This window comes from Betta splendens, chromosome 22, assembly GCF_900634795.4.
Source record: "Betta splendens chromosome 22, fBetSpl5.4, whole genome shotgun sequence".
Lineage (NCBI taxonomy): Eukaryota > Metazoa > Chordata > Actinopteri > Anabantiformes > Osphronemidae > Betta > Betta splendens.
The window spans coordinates 3,743,881-3,765,300 of record NC_040900.2 but is presented as its reverse complement, the minus strand read 5'-3'; the positions used below and the strand labels follow the sequence as shown (position 1 = coordinate 3,765,300).

At 47.8% G+C, this 21,420-nt stretch overlaps 2 protein-coding genes across 8 annotated transcripts in view; both read right to left on the bottom strand.

Annotated features, from left to right (window-relative positions):
- kidins220a (kinase D-interacting substrate 220a) overlaps positions 1-6,197 on the bottom strand; it is a 30,976-nt gene extending 24,779 nt beyond the window's left edge. For 5 of the 6 annotated variants that reach the window (XM_055505490.1, XM_029138100.3, XM_029138096.3 and 2 more), the window contains exons 1-8: positions 6,057-6,197; positions 3,086-3,244; positions 2,747-2,845; positions 2,010-2,108; positions 1,127-1,225; positions 727-825; positions 425-523; positions 59-256 (exon numbers count right to left, since the gene is read on the bottom strand). In XM_055505490.1, the coding sequence (XP_055361465.1) occupies positions 59-256; positions 425-523; positions 727-825; positions 1,127-1,225; positions 2,010-2,108; positions 2,747-2,845; positions 3,086-3,217 (825 nt within the window). In that variant the 5' untranslated portion in view covers positions 3,218-3,244; positions 6,057-6,197. Of the gene's footprint in view, positions 1-58; positions 257-424; positions 524-726; positions 826-1,126; positions 1,226-2,009; positions 2,109-2,746; positions 2,846-3,085; positions 3,245-5,008; positions 5,080-6,056 lie in introns of those variants that run through there. The other variant, XM_055505489.1, reaches the window with a different exon arrangement.
- Positions 6,198-6,884: 687 nt separating this feature from the next.
- Positions 6,885-21,407, bottom strand: mboat2a (membrane bound O-acyltransferase domain containing 2a). Of its 2 annotated transcripts, none has more exons than XM_029138102.3 (13): positions 21,161-21,407; positions 15,264-15,409; positions 13,781-13,858; positions 12,709-12,804; positions 12,313-12,368; positions 11,502-11,569; positions 11,152-11,334; positions 10,879-11,071; positions 10,353-10,456; positions 10,183-10,247; positions 9,966-10,098; positions 9,523-9,674; positions 6,885-8,942 (listed from the first exon to the last, which is right to left on the bottom strand). In XM_029138102.3, the coding sequence occupies exons 1-13, from the start codon at positions 21,371-21,373 to the stop codon at positions 8,795-8,797; spliced, it is 1,635 nt and encodes a 544-aa protein (XP_028993935.1). In that variant the 5' UTR covers positions 21,374-21,407; the 3' UTR covers positions 6,885-8,794. The 2 variants fall into 2 exon arrangements, with proteins under 2 accessions (XP_028993935.1, XP_028993936.1); XM_029138103.3 differs by having other exon boundaries at positions 11,152-11,338; positions 11,515-11,569; positions 21,161-21,405.
- Between the last annotated feature and the right edge of the window lie 13 nt (positions 21,408-21,420).

Below are 21,420 nucleotides of genomic sequence, written 5' to 3'. Positions count from 1 at the left end.
ATTTATTTCATAGGGAACAACAGCGTCCTGCTGGTGATGTTGCAGGGAAGAGTCTCACCCTGTCTGGTATATTGACGTAGGTGCCAGCGTCCAGCAGGTCCTGGACAATCTCTGTGTGTCCCTCCTTGGCAGCAATGGCCAGGGCTGTGTTGCCATCCTTATCTGTCATATTGACATTTGGGTTTCTCTTCAGCAGCTCTTTGACGACGTCTGTGTAGCCGCCTTTCACCGCGACAATCAAAGCTGTCATAGAGTTCTGAAAGACATTGGATGGCTATTATATTCACACATTAAAACTAAAACTAACATTTCACTTTTAAAATTGTCATAATAAAGTAATTCTGCAGTGTGTAAATATGTAAGATTTGTGCGAGTCTTTTATGGAAGGGTAAACAACCATTAACAAACAATAACATGTGTTTACCGCTCCTTCTTGGTCCACATCAGCTCCGTTTGCCAGAAGGTGGACCACGCTGCTATAGTGGCCCTTCCTAGCTGCCCAGATCAAAGGAGTGGTGCCATACTGTGATGAAAACGAACAGATGACAGAGTGCATGAGACATAACAGGCATGAGGTAATTCATCATCAACAGCACAATACTGTAAATGATGGAAGAGTAATAAAAAAATGTTAAATAGGACTTTAAAATACACAAGTCTGACTCCACCAAGGCCATAATGTGTGTGATTTTAACCGAAGCGTAACATTTTTCAGTATGTGGTTACCTTGTCAGAGCAGTTGACCTTGGCCCCGTGTTGCAGCAGGAGATGAACAATCTGTCCGTGGCCTCGACCCGCCGCCCAGATAATGGGGTAGACACTATACTGTTGAGGCAGAGGAAAGAGTGAAGTCATGATGACAGTAACTAACGATCATAAGTCTGAACATGACGACAACAGCAGATGACGGAGTACGCGTCACACTGGGCAGCTGGAAAACAGGGTTGTGGTTACTGGATGCAAACATTTCAGTCAGACGAAGCCAGTGTTTACTGACGACAGCAAATAATGTATGAGGATTAATGAAGTACATGATCATTTAAAATTGTAGTGTGGGTATAAAATAATAGATAGTCCTATTAATATTATGTGTAAATCAAACAGAAAGTGTGCCTAGTCTCACTACCTGGCCAGTGATGTTGGGGTTCGCTCCTTTTTCCAACAGCAGCTGGGCCACATCTGTACGACCTTTGTAGGCTGCCCACATAAGAGCAGTCCAGCCTCCCTGAGTAGGAAATACACACCAAACAGAGTTCAATATGAAAATATGATGATATCATAATAGAAAAGTAAAAAGCTCAGCATTTATTCTAGACAATTTAATTTAAGAGTATTCAACCCAGTCCTAAGGTCACATCTTGGCACATTTTGTTCTAGGGAAATGTGCTATGTTCAGTTGGTGTGACATACTTTCCAGTGAGTGAACAGTATCACACGATATGGCTTATTATAATCCCACTGTGATGACTGCCTGGGATCCGTCCTGTGCAGCTGGGTCACGCCCCGCACAGCAATGAGTCAGCCCGAGTCAAATCATCTCTATGATGTGGGAGGTGAAACAATAAAAATGTGTGTACGTCGCCAATGATCTACTAATGGAAATACAGTAAGTCTGCTGTGGCTGTGCCTGTATCACATGAACTAAATCGCATCTCCGCCCCACATAGAGACAAGCAGGGCTCAGTAAATGGGATTTCAGCTGAATGAGAGGCACCACACTGAAGGCAATTCAATTTCATGTCTATTTCCCGGCTAATATTATCCAGTCATCCATTTCATCCATCACTGGGGTCATTACAGCAAAGAAAAAGCATTAATCAAGACATGCTAATATTCATTTAGAGTTAGGGTTTAAACAAACTATGTTGAAAGTTTCACTTTATACATTTTTTTAATATTTATATTTAAAAATATCTACTGTATGTGATTGTTTTCCTGTTTTTTGATTAATGAAATCATGTAATTTTTTGCACATATTGACTAACTCTCTTTAGGAAATGTAGTCTCACCATGTCTCGATGTTCCAGGTTCGCATTGTTCTCCAAAAGTTCGCTCACCACCTCGATGTGGCCCTCTTTAGCAGCCGAGATCAAAGCTGTCCAACAATCCTGTGCACACAAACAACCCGTTAAGGTGGGAACTCCCATTTAGCTTCAGAATCCAGGTTCTCCGAAACGTACGTGGCCCAGAAAGGGTCAAAGCACCTACCAGCTGATCGTACCAGGTGCTCATGGGAACACAGTGTCACAGAGCACAAGAAGAGACAAAGAGCGACCACTGTATGTAAAGCTTCTCCTCTATCTGCATTAGTGAAGGAGTGAGCACAGGTCTGAGCCTTCCTTGTCTAATGGCAGGTTTAAATGTACGTGAGATGTTAATGAGAGGTATGTGAGCAAGCACGCGAGTCCTAAAATGGGAGGGTTTGTATGCGTGAGTGTCTGCGCGTGTGGTGAAGACACAGGGTGTTGGCCGGTAAGTGAATCCTGTCATTTGGTTAAAAAGAGCGAAGGTAAAAAGTGTGTAATACGTTGTCATTATGGTTCATAATGGCGGACGACTAAGCCCGAGCGTGGTGAGATCAGCACGGTGGAGCCAGGCCACTGCTTCAGCTACATGGTCTTAGTCAAGTGGGTGATGCAGTGAAAATGACCACATCCTATTTCACCTGTGCACTATGTAACGTTACCACAACGCCACCTGTGCATGGAGGCGTGTTCACACTGGGCAGCTTGAGATGGATGCTTACGATGTCATCCAGGTCGACGGTGGCTCCTCTCCTGATCAGCTCCTGTACGATCTCCAGGTTGCCCTGCTCGGCCGCCACCATCAGGGGGGTTTGTCCATTCTGAAACAAGGAAGGCGAGAGAGGGAGCTCTCCGATCAATGTTACTGTAAGTCTGAGTACCTATGAAGATGGTTTCATTGTCTTACAAAAGCAACTACGACAGTAATTAACATTAAAAAAGGAACGTACAATTTGTATCATTACAATAATAAATCAAATCCAGTGAAGCTTTACATCCTACAGAGACCACATGCATTCTGCTGCCTCATATCCTGCCTTCGTGTAACATGGCTGACTTACATCACTCCGGCTGTCTACGTCTCTAAACGTGTCCAAATGCGTAGTGATGGCAGCCAGGTTCTCCTCCTCCACGTAGCTGAACAGACTCTGGACGGCCAGGGAGGTCATCTTCAGGGAGGTGGTGGTGTCCATGGTCGGCTGCTAAACGCCTCCACGCCACTGCACAGCAGAGAAGAGAAGCAGATCTAGATTCACCGGAGGCGACGCACGGCAACTGCATCAGTTTGGCCCGAAACGGCTAAACACATGACGCGACGGAGAGACAAACAGAGAAGTTAAAATCGTGGCCGGGAAGAGGGTGTGGTGTGTCTTTGAAGTGATGCTGTGGAATAAACAAGCACAGTCCAAACCGAACTCACGCACAAAAACAAAAGCAGACGAAGGCTCCATCCTCTTCTCAAAGCAGGGTTTGATGTTATGAAAAGTCCTGCTTGTATTTGAAAACTAATGTCAAGTTCCAGAGAGGCTCATTTTAAAATAAGGCTGATAACTAAACATGCTCATGATGAGAGCTTAACGAGGGGATTTCAGGTCGGCCCACTTCACTTCAGTCTGTCTGCTCATGCTGAAAACATGAAGGGAAATTTGCCTGCTCAGTATAATGGAGGCCGGGCGATCACAACGCTCGGCTTGGCAGCAGCACCCGCTCATCAACTGCCACCCAAGACAAACAATAGTTTCTAAACTTCTATCATTGAAGTAATTAGGATTTGGATAATCTGATGCTTTCCACCGTGTGCTCCAATTAAATCCAGACCAGCCTCACTCCTACTCTCCTCCACTGCCCTAAATTGGACTTTGTGTACACAAACCAGGAACTATCTAGTCCATTAAGTACCCCAAAGTAGCTGCATGCTATTTAATTTAAACCGCTCTGCACTGAGGGGAAGATAACAGACTGAGGCACGTTGTCTGCATCTGACAAATCGATGCAGACAGCCCACTTTGGGGAGATTATGTATAATTAGGTTGCGGCATTTTAAAGATTTACTTTAAACAAGACAAACAAGCCTGTTTCTCTGTTTAGTGACTCATTTAAAGCCATTCTTCCAGTAGAAATAGAAGAAGGACAAGATGCTCTTTTAGTATTTTGGCTGTGTTGTTAAAATGCATCAGAAATATTTAATATATTAATATGAATTTTTTATAGAATACAATACATAGATTTTAAGACCACTTTAATGACAGTTTTGAAAGCGTCTTCCCACATCCTAAAAATAACATTAAAAGCCAAAACAAGCCAGAACAACTTCAAAATGGCCGCAAATTCAGTCATCAATGAAAAACTCATTAATGATTCATCAAGTTGAGCTCTTCCATCATTGTCAGAGTCACTTCCTGCCACGTTAAAATGAAATTAATCGGCCGCACTTATTTGTCGGATAATAGTTTCTGCAGTGGGGTTCACAAGAACTACTACATGCTGCAGAATATCTGGCTGTAATCCTCCAGACCAGCAGCTCAGGCTCAGCTCCGTGAGGTCTTGATACAAACCTAAAAAAAGAGCTGACATTTAATTATTACCTACATTCCTTCCGCTTTGTTCAGCGACCACCTGTATCTGTTCCCTTACATCAGACCAGGGTCGTGTGCAGGTGAAAAAAATAAAAAAGCCCTTTGTTTAGAGCGAAGGCAATAGGAGCCTGTTGGCACTCCCTCCTCTTCTCCTCGTCTCGCAGCACAATGGGTGGATGATAACGGCACACAAGAACCAATCAGTGCACATTGAGCACTCTCTCTCTCTCTCTGTTGAACCATGATAAGATGGGAGCCGACACACACCCTTTTAACACAGCCAAATCAGAAAGAGCAAGCAATACATATGAGCAAAACCAGCATAAACCATTACAACTAATTAGAAAAGCCAGTAAAGGAGACACGTAGTGTAGAATAGTCTAGAGAAGAAGAATAAACCCCCCTTACCTCAATACAGGAGACTTATATTTGGCTGTTCAACACCAACCTTTATCCCGTGCTCACTCACTCTGTATCAACAAGCTCTGTGGGACGCTCAGCATCCCCCCTTCACTCAAGGCTGAATATTACATGAGGGGGCTGGTCCACGCCCATCTCCTCCCAACACAATAGGAACACGCCAGCACATTTCCATTCAATACATGCACCAGCTCCAGACAAAAGGATGAGCAGGGTCATCGAGTGGTCGCAGCAATGGTGTGGATTCAGTGCAGTCGCATTCAGGTGAAAGCATCCGAAATGGACTTTATATTTAAAATAAAGAGAAAAAACGGTACAAAGGCGTCTTTTCTGTTGTCATGGCTGTGATTTGTGGGAAAACAGACCATAATAACAAGCTGCGCTGCTACTTGAACTCACACAGATGTTGGCAGAGGGACGTTCACAGACAGCACGCGCCGCGTCTCTCTAAATTTAACCCGTCATGTGACTCTGAAACTGCCGACGACTCAGTTCCCGTCTCAAACCCGGAGCCGCTTCAGCAAAACACACTGTTCCACCGTGTTTCATGGGAACACGGGCAGCGCCCCTGGTTCCGTGTGTGTGTGTGTGGGGGGGGGGGGGGGCACCTGAGTAAACCGCTAACTGAGGTTTACTCCCTCAAACCCTTCAACTTGGAGCAGGAGCCGCTGGAGAGAAACGTGAGATGTGAGCAGCGGGACACGGGGTCAAAGGTCATGTGGTGATAAACACGCGCTGGGGCTGTGTTGCAACTTTTCTACCCGCATATAGACCCGGCGTTCAAACTAGGACAGATGTGGTACACGGTGAACGCACACACGTAAACATCTGGATGGCACCACGTCCACGCGGCTTCAGACCCACGGCTTAATTAGTGTCGGTGCCGTCCACTTCACGGCGCCACAACACACCGACGAGGAAGCGACAGCTAGCGGAACTACACACGGCTAGCTAGCCGCCGCTAGCTCCGCGGTAGCTCTTCAACAGGTCCGGAGAGCGCTGGAAAGTACGGAACCGAACTGAAAGGCGCTCTTACCCGAACCGAGCTGCGCAGTAGTCGTCAGGAGTTGGGTTCTGGTCAGAGGAATGCTGTCAGAAACGCCGGGTGTTCATGTCATAGTGAGTGTGTTTGTGTTTGTTGGCTGCGAGGAAGAGCTCCACCTCCCGCAGCTACTGTAGCCCGGCGGAGCCAGCAGGGAGAGCAGAACCTCAACAGGTCGGCCCAGCTGGGCCAGAACCAAACAATGAAGTTAAAGGACCTCAACAGGTCAGCCCAGCTGGGCCAGAACCAAATTACTAAACTTACAATAAGGGACCACAACAAGTCACCCCAACTGGACCAGAACCAAACTACAAAAGTTAACTCAACAAGTCACCCCAGCTGGACCAGAACCAAACAATGAAGGTAAAGGATCTCAACAGGTCAGCCCAGCTGGACCAGAACCAAAGTACTAAAGTTACAATAAGGGACCACAACAACTCACCCCAGCTGGACCAAAACCAAAATACTAAACTTAAATGACCTCAACAGGTCACCAAAGTATTAGTTAACTCAATAAAGTCACCCCAGCTGGACCAGAACTGATATACTAAAGTTAAAGGACCTCAACAGGTCAGCCCAACTGGACCAGAAACACGTTTTATACTGAAGCACTTAAACATTTATACTACTTTTACATGTAACACAGCATTTTAAAATGTTTTAACATTTTACTATTATGAGTTGTTCTACTCAAGCATCTCAGTAATCACAGTGAGCTAACATATACCATACTATACTATGCTATACTATACTATACTAGGAACAATACTGTGTCCCTGAATTGACAACTCAATGGCCAATAATCAGCAGTTACACCAGTGCTTTGTAATGTGATCATTTCAAGCCATTATTTTATTTAATTACAGGACAAAAATAAAGCATATCATTTTAGTGTTTAAAAATAATTTCTCTTTATTCTGCCACATAAATCTGAATTTTAATGTACTGTTATAGAAATCTCTCAGTAAACTTCCTTCTCACACAAAAATAACAGTGATGTTGCACAGGAGCAAACGCTCACGTGCCCCCCCCCCCACACACACACACACACACACACACACACACACGATGCGCCATTTGAAATTTGGCACTTTGGACATATGAAGCAGTCTGCATTGATCTGCTGGTACAGGTGGCCATGCAGTGCAATAATCGCTATGTTTGTAGAGCGGCATCTCTCTCCTCTGGGTGGACCACAGTCACCTACAGGGGCCTAGGCTACAGATAGAGGTTACTTGGGACCACACACACACGGATCACATAAATACTGGTACACACACAGTTATGGCATGAGATGCAATGTTAAAAGTTTTAAAATAAACGAGCTCCACATTTCAGAGCTGCTGTTATTCTTGTTGCACCAAAGAACCTAAATCACTGACACTGATGATCTTTTATGTCATATTGTGGGCTTGACTATTTGCTGCTTTAACAGATGATGTGACTGTGCAATGAACGGCTGCCGTCCCTGCGTCTCTCTACAGGAATGTGTGACAGGGTCTGTAAGTAACCCGCGGCATGTTTGACAGAATAAACTGGATTTCAAAAGGATAAGTGGACCAGAACAACACAAGGAAATGGTGTCTCATACTGTACCTTGAATTAAACGAACCCTGAAACATCCCCTAATCAAACATATGGGCACAAAATGAAATGAACCATTTATCACAAATATAAATAACTCCATCAGCAGCAACACAACTATTTTGTAGCCAAAATATAATTTGTGCTTCAATACAAAGTGCAACAGTTTGGAAACTTTTTTTATACATTCAACTTCATTTTAATAATTACTGTATGGCCGGTAGTTATTTATAGCTCAATAAATACAATAACCTGATTGGATATCTTTTTTAGACATTTGACCTGTAAGGATTGGCACTGGTTGAATGTGTTTGGATACTTAAGGAGGCAGGACTTTGGAACAGAGAAGAGGAAACAGACATTAAAAAAGTATAGCGTTATACCCTTAAATCCCGAAGCATAAAAAGTATTCTAAATGATAACCAGGTAATAACCTTAAATAAAGCATCACATAAGAAAAATATATTTTTTAAAAGCTATAGAACTCCGTTTAGTTACTGTTGAATGACTTTTTCGGCTTTTCACTGCTGGAGACGGGGAAAAAAATCTGGCTTTCCTTTTGAGACCATCAAAACAGTTAATTCATACCTGAAAAAAAATCACTAACAGTGAATTTTCAGTAGTGTTTTAAACAGAACTCTTATTATAAAATGTGTACAATGTGGTTTCTCCAAATAAAGAGTTTTCTTTAAAAAAAAAAACACATACAAATCAAAATGTTTTGAGGATCCTAAGACCCGTTTGAAATTGGCAGCTCATGATAAAGCTTGTTTCCTTTGCATGAACACATTTTTCATCTTTGCCTAACATAGGGTTAATCCTAATGGATTCGTATAACCTGAAATCACTACGGTGTGACTGCATTTGGGTTCTGGTGTCATCCAAACTGGGTACATAGAAGGTTTAAGGCAGCTTGGAAGCTTTTATTTCCACCAACGTAATGTTACCACTATCAGTCATTAGTTTACACGGCGGCCATCGTTAAATCCTGCTCTTTTATCAGAGTCCCTCCAGCTGGAAGTTGTGACAGGACGTCGTGATTTCCCGAATGAGGGAAACGGCGCCTCCACACTCCAGCCTTCAGAGGTTTCTAGTTCGGATCAGAGGTTCCTGCTGCTGAAAGGCCGGCCCGTCGCCGTCCCTGAGCCTCATGTGGCTTTGTCCTTCTGGTTGCAGTTGTTGTCCGTGCTGCTGTGAAGGCTGTCCTGCTCCTCCTTGGCCTGGCGGCGCCTCGACTTGACAGGCAGGGCCAGAACCACCAGCAGAGCCACAAGGTGTAGGCAGAAGTACCAGGACCTGGGGAAATGGGCCAAGAAGTGAAAGAGTTAATCTAGCACTACTAGAACAACGTTTGATAAGGCTTCCACTAAATCAGACTCTAGCTTTTACATGTCTTTGTTATTAATACCCATTTATAAAATGTTCCACAGCTGCATCTCATCCGTCGCCAACGACCTTGTTTAATATTGGCCGTCCACCAGTCACATGCTGAGTTCACAGCAGCCCTCGCTCGCTGCGACTCTGCCCATTGTTCAGTCTTTATTACACGTTGTTAAGGCCTCCACTTTCATTTGCTCCTCGTTAATCCGGCTCGTTAAGATGTCTCATTACTCTCACAGCCTAACAAGAGCCTCCTACTTTATTGAGAAGGTGTTGATTTCTACACTGGGAGCTGCAGCTACACATCTGATGTCAATATTAAAGTTATGCCCCCCCCTTAATCAAGCGGACCACCTCGCTGACCATTCACTTCACAAAGAAGCAGCAGCTTTATGCTTCTCCCTTGTACTCTGATGCTTTGTTTACGGGCAGTCGATAATACAGCTACAAGTTTATATTGCATGTCAGAACGCGAGGCTCCATCAAACACACTTACATGTAGAATTTGAGTGAAGGTCCCACAGCAAGTAGAACGAATGGCAACACTGTGTAGCTAATGGCAACCTGGGTCCCTGCCCACGTGATGACATCATAGATGCGCTTAAGTGAGTCAGAGACCAAAAAGTACGGCCTGATGTTGTGTCTTATCTGAAGGAGAAGGGAAAAAACAACATCCTGTAAGTTCCTTAAAACTAAATACTGCATTTCCTCATTGTGCTGGACAGTAAACAGGCTGAATAGAGCAACTTGACCCAGATTTTCTCCTTGTCTCTCTCATTCTCTCAAACAAATCTGTCTAGACGTTAGATCAGCCGGTAACATAGAGTGCTTCTTGCAGTAGCATCAGCCCACCGCCTTCAAATGAATGTCCTTCTATGTCTGAGTACCAGCATCTAGTAAGAAAAGCTCGAAGGTGTGAGCAGAGCAGCGGAAACTCACTGCACGCGCCGCCAGCGTCATCGTGGTGCCGGTGATGAAGGTCAGGTAGTAGCCGGGGTAAACCCCATGCCACATGGCCGACAGCATGAAGGTGGCTGCAGTGGGGTTGATGGGACAGCGCTCATAGCACACTCTGAGAAGAAGCAAGGTTATTCCAGGAGTATGCGTTACAATATTAGTCATCAACTCTGCTCTTGCTTAATTTCCTCATTTATACCTCTTGAGCCAGTGCCCTGTCTGGATGTTCCAGTTGTCTATAAACATCTTGAAACTCGTGGCCAACTGAAAGTGGATGCAACACAACACACTTCTAGGCTTTAGCTAAAAAAACATAACAAACAAGAAGCCTTTACCTGAATGTAATCATTCTCCTTAAACCGAGCTCACCTCGATGCCCAGAATCCTGACGTTTGATATCAGGTCCCACTGCGGGGAGCCGTCTTTGTTGTATCCACTGAAGCCAAACCCGGCGGCGTTGTTGATGGCGTCAGCTGCAGAGGAGAAAGCGTGAGTTTGATGACATCAGTGACAACAGCTCTGCAATGTTAGTTTGAAACAGCTACAGGCTCAGATGAACACGTTATGTTGAGTTGTTAGGAATGAGGTGTAGTTTTTTCACCTGAGCACTAGATGGCGCTGTTAAACCACTTAAATAACGGCATTATTTTAGACAATGCACCTAGATATGAGACTCACATCACTTTCAGTCTGATTTTAATTGATCTGTATGTTGTACTGTGTTTCACATTATTTTTGCCTAATTTGCATTTGATTATTGGAGGTTTGCCCTTAACTTTATCTGCATGTTACACTTTCACAGGCTGCAACTTGTCCAGCATTAAAAACTGCTTATATTTAGAGCTTTTAAATAATAGAAGATGAATATGGCAGTGACGCATCTAAACCCACTGACCCAGCGTCCAGACGAAGTAGTACTTTGGTCTCAGCGCCAGCATGGACAGGTACAGGTAGACCACCTGCAGGTGGAAGGGGGTGGAGCTGACGAAGTCATCGTTGATGGCGTACTCCACGGGCAGCACCTTGCACAGCGACAGATACGCGCCCAGCGAGACGGCACACGTGCACAGCTTGGAGATGACGGCGTTCTGGTCGGAGACAAACGAGGCCGGCGTGAGTCAAACCCAATGGAGCTGAACGGCGCTGCAGCCCGCGCGCGTCCCTGCACCTTGGGCGACGGCTCGCTCTGCTGGTGCTTCCCGTTCTCGCCGCCGTTGGCGTGCTGGCGGTGCCGCGGCTGGTAACACGTGCCCTCGATGAAGGACGAGTAGTCTTTGTAGGAGCACGTGGGCCCCGCCAGGATGCCCATGAAGTTACAGTTGTAGCTCAGGTACTCCAGCAGGCTGGGCATCTTGCTTGAGGACCACAGGGAGACGAAGGGGCAGATGTGAGAAAATACATACGGCAGGATTAAATATATTGTGGAGGGTTATTGGTAAAATGAATACACTGAACAAAATATTGACAGTACAGCTATGCCAGTGTGACTGAACCATCTCTGGGGCAGTAAAAACATACCTGAGTCACATACCTGATAGCTAGGTATTTCTGACTGGATGTCAGCTGACTCTCCCGCTTGCACAAACCTACAGACAGGGAGGCATTCAAAAATTATCTTCAGTTCATGCAAACGTGAGCTGAGACACAGGGAATCAGAACACACACACACACACACACACACACACACACACACACACACACACACACACACACACACTTGTTCTTTAAGGTGGAGAGGAGGTAACCACGCGTAGCGCGTGTTTGCAGGTGATTGCGACACCCGGGCTCGTGCGCCTGGAAGCCTGGGAGCACATGCCGTGCAGTATGTGAATGGCTCCGTAATGCAAATAATAACAGCTTCCTTTAGCTGAGTCAGCAGGATACAGTGGATGGAAGGCATGATGTAACAGAACAAGCTGCTGATGACACTTCACCTCCTCCAACAGGTGGTTCACACGCCCGCGTGTGATGTGCCTCTGTGATGATAAACATCGTAGTCTCAAGTCTGCCAGGTGTTTCTCCTCACCTCTAACCCGCGACCACCCTGGATTATTTTATCAGAAGTCCTTATGATAAAAGAGATGGGGAGGGGTCCATACGTGTCAGGCGTCCATTACGTAACTGTGTTTATGGGTCTTTCTGGTTCACTCATCCGCGGACAGAAGTGACTACCGGCTCGGAAACGGGGCCACGTGATCGTTTTTAGATCACTGAGCCGTCATTTTCACTTCTGTTGTGTGTGCCACCTTTTCTGCCGCACGCACACGCACGCACACACACACACACACACACGCACACGAACACACACACTTTAAGACACACAGCTTACCATCACGTATTTCAAACACCATGCTTGTTATCTTCTGTGTTATAACCATCATGGGCCTAATGGGACAAAGGACATTGAACACGGGTTACACTGACATTTTGACATTTTCAAGACAAACTGGGGGGAAACAGGCAAGGTGGTTGAAAGAGTGATATTTCTGGCCTCGCAAAAAAATATGGGTTTGCATTGGGTTGCTTAGCAACTAGCCACCTCCACCCTGCTGGGAGACCAAGCTGTCAGACAGTCTGGAGAAGTGGGAACCAAAGTCCCCACGACTGTCCTTCAGACACAGCCGAGCTCCGAGCAGCTGAGTCAGATGTAATATCCCCCATATTCTTACAGTAACGTATTACTTTAAAATTAGTTTCAAGAAGGAATATATAGCATTCTGCTTACCCCGTAAAATCTGCGGAGTACATCCCATAGTCGAACACGTAGACGCGAGTGATCTGACACAAGATCAAATAGCCGAGTGTGACTATGAAGCAGTATCTGTGCAGGAGGAGGAAAACATAAGGAATGTGGGTTAAAAATCTATATACAATTATGTTCTGAATTGTACTAATGCATTATATTATAACATTAGTAATAATATTAGTATAGCAATAATTAACTGTCATCTCCAGCCTCTTTGCAAATCTTTAACGTTTAACAACAGAAGAAAGGTTTGTGCAACAAACGCTACTGGGAACAGGAAGTGAGGTAAATAAAATAGAATAAAGACCAGAGGAGGCTAAATGTGTCACTGCCCAGAGAGGAAGAGAGCCTTTCAGCTGCGACGCAAAGCCAGAGGAGCACTACACCAAGCTGTTGTACCGTCTTTGGTGTTGGCTAGTCTGAGCACAAAGTACAAGTATGACACTCGACGCGCTGACTTATTTTGAAGTTTTCTGTGCGATTATAAGTTTCCGCAAATGACAGATGACAGAATCCATCTTTGAAAATCCTCATGGATGTTTCATTTCCACTAGAAGCAGCAGAGGCAGCATGTCGCATGCTCCAGATGCATGTCCCAACATCGCCCTCAGGCTTTGCACACACATGTAGTGTTCAAGTATACATTATAGTGTATAATAGACTGGAGGTCCCTTGGCAGTGCTTTGACATATCTAAAAGGTGGGTCACAGAGCATAGGTTGAACAGTGGAATGACTTGTCAGCAGAAGCACGGGGCCTGTTGTTGAGGTAATAACTCCTTTGTTATGCAAAAACCCATGGCAGCGGGTTATGAAAACATGATCAACGTGTCCTGTCTGCCCGGTTCTCCTCCCAGCCCCTGACCTCCGGCTTCGTCCAGGGACTGGGTGAACCTCATCTCATCACATCACAGGACAAATGTCAGGCCAAGCTGAAGGACCAGACCTCTAGCGCTGAGCCCTGGTCCTCCTTTCTGTTCGCAGTAGCAGCTCACGCTTTGAATGCTGGGGAAAAGAATGGAGCCGCAGTCAAATTGCTCTGCTTGCTCGTACCTGTGCATGTGCTCCAGGCCAGAGAACACCATCACACCGTAGGACAGACCACTCTGCACCAGGAAATGGAGAGAATACCTGAGATGGACACAGGCAGAAAAAAAAAGTTGAATTATCGTCACTAGAAGACAAATCACATCCTGATTCATCATTGCAAACAGTCATTAGGAAGAGGAACCAGGCCACAGTCACCGTCAGCCCTCATGTCACAGGACATGGGCGGTGCTCGCCGCCTCCACACTGCTTCTCATACTGAAACCTCATACTCGAGTGTGCAGGAGTTTCAGGTTGGTGAACTGCGGCTTAGATTCGCTGCTCTCCCTGTTGTGGAGCGCACATGCAGCGCAGCTAGCAGCAGCTAGCAGCAGCTAGCAGCAGCTAGCAGCAGCTAGCAGCAGGGCCAGGCCAAACACAGGCTGAAGAATGGGAGGAAGGGAGAAGGAAGAGAACGAGGCGACTCCTGACCCGCCAGCGGGAAGTGTTACACAAACACTGAACCCGATGCCCCTGGACGGACGACACCTTTCAGACGCTCAACAAACTCCAATTGTTGTGTACCGTGACGTTCAAAGCATCCCGGCCTGTCTGCCAGAGGGAATCCGACCCAAAATAAACCAGCACCAGGATCCCCCCAAGACAGCAGACGGATTAATATATGCAGGATTTAACTCCTGCTGCGTGCGAAGGCAGATGTGCTGCACACATATACATTTACACAGAGCAGAGACGAAGGCGACGGCTCCTCAGCCTGCTTTTATTGTACTAATTACTTCATATCTTACACTACTTATCTTCTAGAGCCGTGCAATAAATACTTTGTTTATTGTAAAAGTATCTACTTATAGACGTGTACGTGCTGCCCTTTTATTTACAGAAGTCGCAAGACTTTTAGAGACATAAACTTCCTTTAATCAGGCCCGTCTTAGTGAGAAAAGCAGGAATGTCAAGTGCTGGAATCTGCAAACATGTCTTTATGGGTATCGTTGCTAGTACGTAGCTGGACAGCTGCATAATGTAACACACACACACACACACACACACACACACACACACACACACACACACACACACACACACACACACACACACACACACACACACACACACACACACACACACACACACACACACACTGAGGCACCCTGCCAGAGGTACAGTGCCATTATGAGCGGCCAATTCCAGGGCAATAAGCTTTCTAATTGGATATCAATTACTACCTGATCGATGCATTTGCTTCTACAAGGATGAAGGGAATGAGGACGAGTGAATGAGACGAGGCAAAGGCAGAGGACAGGAAGCGAGAGAAGGCAAATAAGAGAGAGAGAAAAGAATGGGAAAAATACCATAAGGCAATCTGCAATGTGAAAATGGAACAATAGATGGACTCAATCATATTAACAGAATCTTCAAGGACTTCACTGAGAAGAGATACGATCTCCCAGAAACTGCGAGGAAGGTGTAAAACAGCAGGAAGAGGACTCACCAGCCGAAGCAGAACAGAGCCAGGTAGAAGCCCAGCAGCGTGGCCACCACGTGTCTGATGAAGGGACTGGTCTTACTGGGGTGGAGGTAGATCCTGAACCACACGGCCATCAGCAGGGCGAACACCTGACAGGCCACGAAGTTCACCTGCAGAGGGACACGGGAGTCACACCTGCAGCTCATCACATCCGCACACTCCCCGACCGACCGCTCGCTGGGTGGGAACAGACCAGACTCAGGGATCACGTCTGACTGCGTCATGCCATTAACACTCACTACGCTCTCGCTGCGGTGCTCCACGACTATAAGCTTCCAGAGTTATTCCTGCACTTCCTTCTCTAATCAGTCGTCAAGGAAGAGGCAGATGGCCACACACACACACACACACACACACACACACACACACACACACACACACACACACACACACACACACACACACACACACACACACACACACACACACACACACACACACACACACACACACACACACACACACACACACACACCTCCCAGAGATGATTTATTGGGAACAGAGGAGTCGCATATTATAGACATACGTTGATGTGATGCTATAAAGTCTTACAATGGTGATGAGCCTGCCCATGTACTGTATGTACAGTATATAGGTCAGTAAGCGATCTGCATGAGCAGTGAACAGCTAGAGACTCCATGACAACTATCCATTATCTATAGACGCTGCATGATTAATGTGAGGGAGAGGGAGAGATCTACTGTAGCTTTAAGTACGAAGACCCCCCACGTCTGCATCCTATCTGCATCCTGTGGTTTCACTGTTTTCTGTTGGATGCCACTGATAGAGATGTTCCTACAGTGGCATAGTTGTAAAGAGGACAACGGTCAAATAAAAGCTCTTTGTTTGGAGCGTGGTCTCATCCACAAACCTGGCATCCGCAAAATAGAAAGGTGATGCCACTACAAAGCAGCGTCCGATGGCTCAAAGGCAGAGAGCCAGCGATAAAGAGGAGTTCTTATTGACACTGGCTGCCGCCGTTCACCCATGACTAACGCGGTAAGCAGGCCTAGTTTTAGTCGGAATCAATCCGCGGCTAATGCGAACATGCCCGCGTTGCTCTCACTCATTTTGGTTTGTTGTTACTAAAATTAGAGCCAGGTTCAGCTTTAACTTTCAGCCCCCTGACGTCACCTCACGCTGCGCTACTTCAAGCTGCTTTCTGGTGGGTCGGATGAAACGCTGACTAGTCAGTCTGGGCTCATCTGCAAACCACTGGACGCCCCACACTTACTACAGCCACTAATTTATCTTCAGACACAAGCAGACAAAAATAGCAGCAGCATCAAAGTGTTATTTGGGGTCGAGGATGAATCATTCAACTTCTCTCGCTTCCTGTGCAAACTCACCAGCATCAACAAAGCACGGGCACCTATATTAGATGCTAAATCAGAGGTGAAAAGTGAACCCGTGTGTGTGAAGTCAGCCGCTCCTCGCTTTCAACACGCTGCTGCGTCAGGAAGGAATTTCATGCGCGGCGCTGGAAGGGTGTGACGGAGGAGCTGCATTGTTCAGCGCAGACTGTGGGTGAGTGTGCGTGAGCTCAGCGGGAGGGAATCGGCCGGAGGCGGACGAGAACGGAAGCGCCGCGAGGCATCGACTGTCAAAGCAAAGACCAGCGTTTCCAGAAGTTTCTTCTTCTTTGCTTTTTTATCTGTGTGAGGAGACCAGCTGCCGCCCGACCCGCTACATTTCACACACAGATGTGACGCTCGCGTTAAAGGGGGTTCGGCGGCGGCTGATGAATCCTGGGAGGAGTCCTGGTTTCCATCACACGTGGCTCCTGCTCTCCATGACGGAGCCGAGGGAGGAAGCCGGCGAGGACGCGGCCGAGGCCACAGATAAGCGTTTCCTGAAGCGCTGCTGCCGGCGCGGGGTCCGTCAGCAGCAGGCGTGGGCACAGCTGGGCTCTAAACACCCGCGTGCCACGGATGGCTGGCACTTCCTTCGTACAGTAAATATTTGCAAATGCCTCCTTTGAGGACTTGCGTTGCTTCTACGTCACCTCCACAAACGCCCTTTGACTCACTGGATCTCACTGGGGAAAGCTCACGTTTCATAAATACCGTTCGCTACCTCCTCTGGGACGTGTTCAGCACCCGGAGACCAAAATAGTTGTGCTCACAGCGACTGTTGGTGTGTGTGTGTGTGTGTGTGTGTGTGTGTGCGCGCCTGCATCTGTGTGGGAGTTAAATTTAGAGCCTCGTTAGCATAAAGCCCCTTTTTCCGTGTCATTAAGTCGGCCCCCGGTCCTCCGGCCTGTGTGATGCCGCCGCCCCGTCCTGCACGGTCTCATTTCTCATCAGCTGGACTCCATGAAGAGTAAAGCCAGGTGAGTCAAGCTCAACCGGTGTCAGAGCCTCCATCCTGTTAAATTGAACTCCGAATAGAAATGTGCTGTACGGGTAAAAGCCAGATGGAGCAGGAGCCGGTCCGACCACATGCAAACAAAGGGGCATTCATGTACACACACTGTGTGACGCTACACAAAGACTCTGGCTGCCGGATGTTGGTCAACAAACATGTCCCCGGATGAACGAGTCCTCTGCTGCTCTGCTGCATTGATTGAACCCCGTCCTCTGGGTTAAATGTGCGTCTGCGTCGGTGACAGACCTCGGACCAAAGTGTGGAGGATGTACAGCTGATCCCAGTTGCCCCGGCTATTATATTAATAGCCGAGCAATCATCCACTCCCCTCCATGGGCGAGGGCCCACGAGCAGCAGCTGGAGGGCAAGGTCCTGGACGTGCAGCACAGCCGAGTCCGTCCACATTCACGGGTTCCGCCTCTGCCTTTTGTCTCTCGCAGGGCGCTTTGTCAAACACTCGGCCCTTTCATGTATTGTTGCAACAACTACTATGGAGAGATTTATGAGACGAGCCGCGCCGGGACACACGTCTCAGTAGTATGAATGTGTAAAACTCCAAGCAGACGGCACATACACAACCCCAGCAGTGCAGCCACTCAGTTTATAGCGAGCGCTGGTAACATGAAACCCAGACGTACCAGCAGCTACTAAAGCTGTTTTCATCCATCCATCAGAGAGCCTTTTAACAAGCCACTCGCATGCTGCACCCCCCGTGACGGACGGCCGGTGAATCATGTACAGCACAAACAGTCCAAAGATCACGAACGGCCACTGGTGCAGCGCACGGAGGTCGACGAAACGTTAACGAGGCCGAGCTTTCATTAAAAGTGTCCTCGCGGTTCCTTTCGTCCGGTGCTGGAGACGCGCGGAGGAATGATGTGAACCCCATTAAGCCCGCGTGACGTCCAGATACGCGGCCGCTGAGCCCGGCCCAGTCCATCCTGTCCGACAGCTCCCGTCCGCTGCATTCAGAGGCTGCGGGACAGCGGGAGGGTTTCTCTTTATGACACTATGCAAAATATTTCCCCTTGGGGACGAAGATGTTGCTGGATTACTGGCCAGCGTAGGTGAGAGTTCATGTCTGTTTCCTTATTATAAAACGTGCCCGGGCTCTGTCTTCCATGCAGCTACAGAGCAGCAGTTATATTAAAATGGAAATAAAGCCGGGCTCCTGCCGGCTCAGCTCATTCACACTGAGCTGCTGTTAGTCCAGCATCATAAGATAGAGTCTCTAAAATCCCCACCGTCATGTTGGGTGAACTGTGAACCAACATGATTCTGGTAGCGTCCCACGTGTCTCGGGTTCCTGCTGCGTGAGCGGAACGGGCTCGAGAACGTCTTAGTAGGCTGTTGTGGGCGAAGCACCTGCAAAGCAGGCGACACAGAACATTTGGTCCCATATTTCTGCCGGCTGCTGCTCGGTTCTGCGGTTTGAACCAGAGGTGAGAGGCGCCAACAACAATACAAACAATGAAAGCTGAACCCCCTGAGAACGGAGTCACATCCTGCCCCACAGTTCTGACAGAGCAGCGGCCGCGGCTGCCAAGCAAACGCCAGCACGCGAGGCTCATTCACGCAAACAGTGGTTTTTAGGATACAGAGACTTTAATCGAGCTCTGCCCCTTTAAGCGTAGATCACATGGTGACGGGTGATCAGATGCAAAAGGAGCCTTGAGACCAGTGCGAACCAATTCCACCTTCAGCGGGCAAACTTTTCAGTCGACAGTGCAGCTTGTGGTTACGGATGATCGATCCTCGGCCCAGAGCCAGTTTAACCTCTCCACTCCAGCTTTTACATAATCACACAAAGAAATGCGAATTCAGCGGCGTTTCTCCAGGTAGGTCTTTATTTAAGCGAGCTGAGAGAAGGAAAATCTACCGCAAGCAAAAGAGTCCTCAGAGGAAAAGCAATTAAAAACTGAGGGGAGGCAGAGGAGTCGGATAAAACCCTTGGGCCCGGAACCAAAAGCAGTGGTTCTGGAGCCGGGGCCTTGGGGGCTCAGTCACACCGAGCCACCAAGGACCTGAACCGAACCGGACCCCGAGTCCGTGAACCCGATCCGAACCCGCTCTAACCGGGCCGCCCGCTATTTCCCGGCGCTGGAGCCGCGCCGCCGATAAGAGGGAATTGTCAGCGGATAAAAGGACAGCGAGGAGTCAAACCCTCGGCGCTGCGTGGGCTCCGGGGCCCGCGGTACAATGGGCCGGTGGACAATGGGAGGCCTGTTATCATGATAAAGGATGTGACCATCGACTGTGACACGCTGCCGGCCAATATGTCGCATGAACAGCAGGCTGATTGTACAGCTGGGCAGCGGGTCCTCCGCGAGCAGCCAGGCCCCAGTGGGCCGCCTGTAGGAGGCACCTCTGCCCACGGGCCTGTGGCAGAGAGGACGGGGAGCATAATGCCGGTTCATATTTCAAGGGTCCAGTTATAGCTCTGACACAAGAACATCCCTCATGTGATGCGTTCGGTCCTTATACACAGTGGCAGCACATTGTAAAAGTGTTGTAATAAAAAAAAGTGGGTTGTATATGTATATGGGTCCGGTGGTGCCGACAGCTGGATCCCGTCAGCTTTAAAGCCAAAACACGACCAGGAATGTGTGGGCGGAGCCTGAGGAAACCCCTGTGGTTGCCATGGGATACGCCGAGCCCTCCTCAAACCCAGAGGCAGCCGCCAGCGAATCAGGACCAGGTGCTTCCACGCGTGTGTCATCAGAGGCGCGGCGGCGCCTGTTGACAGAGCAAACAGCCGCGGGGCGACGCGCCGGCTTCGTGGAGCTGGTCACAATGACCACTGGTCAGTGGCCACTGGTCAGAGTGACCTCATAGAGAGAAGGTACTGCTGCCACGTGTGAAGCAGTGAAGCAGTGAAGCGTCTTATAATAAAGAGGATGATGTGTAGATTGTATTATTATTCATTCTTATGAATATGATGTGCGTCAAACCTTAAACTACATAAAGACTAATTGGGTTGCTGAACTTTTCTGCTCAGCTTATGTTTCTAACTGTAAAATGTTTGACTTGTGACTAATGAGGAATGTGGCCCAGAAGACGAACTCGGACAACCTAAACATCTTTGTGTGATTTGAGAGGCGCGACAGACTTGTAATTCAGGTGAGACCGTTTCAGGACCGCGCACCTATTTAAAGAAACGTGCCCGATGAAACTGGAGGATATGTCCTGAACTGGCATTTGGTGAGACGGGACACCTCCAACCCAACACACAAAGAATACAAACTAAAAAGTTGTTGTCTGAACACGGAGCCGCCGTCACGCCGATCTGACAGGTACCAGCTGGGGGCGACGGGGCATTTGTGCGCTCGTAATAAAAGTCCGCTAAAAAAAAAAGCAAAGCTACGAAGTGGAGGGGGGAGATAGTGGCGCGCATCATCTGCCTCTGATCACGTTACACAATCACAGGTTGTCCGACTGCGCTCTGTGACGCGCGACGCGCATTTTCGCTATCTTCTCCGAACCAAAAAACGCACCTGATCGAGGGGAAGGTTGATCATATCGCTGAGCGGCTGCAGCAGAGTGGACCCGGTGCACGATGCGGTCGTCTGGGTCGCCATGCTTGGTCGCTGTGCGTAATCCTTTCTGGCCGTCTCCTTCCCCCGACGCGCTCCTCTCCCCTCAGCTGGCGCGATGATAAATACGCTGCTGCTGCTGCTGCTGCGGCGACGGGGCTGGTAGGCTGTCATCCACGCCACACTCCCATCAAAGAGCACACAGCCGGAGCGAGATGACT

Excerpts from the sequence above, each read along its gene's own strand:
- mboat2a (XM_029138102.3), bottom strand. The coding sequence starts at position 21,373 with ATGACAGCCTACCAGCCCCGTCGCCGCAGCAGCAGCAGCAGCAGCGTA. Across the intron at positions 11,335-11,501 it reads CTATCAGGTATGTGACTCAG|ATGCCCAGCCTGCTGGAGTA; the intron begins GTATGTTTTTAC and ends TCCTCAAGCAAG. Across the intron at positions 11,072-11,151 it reads AGAGCGAGCCGTCGCCCAAG|AACGCCGTCATCTCCAAGCT; the intron begins GTGCAGGGACGC and ends GTCTCCGACCAG.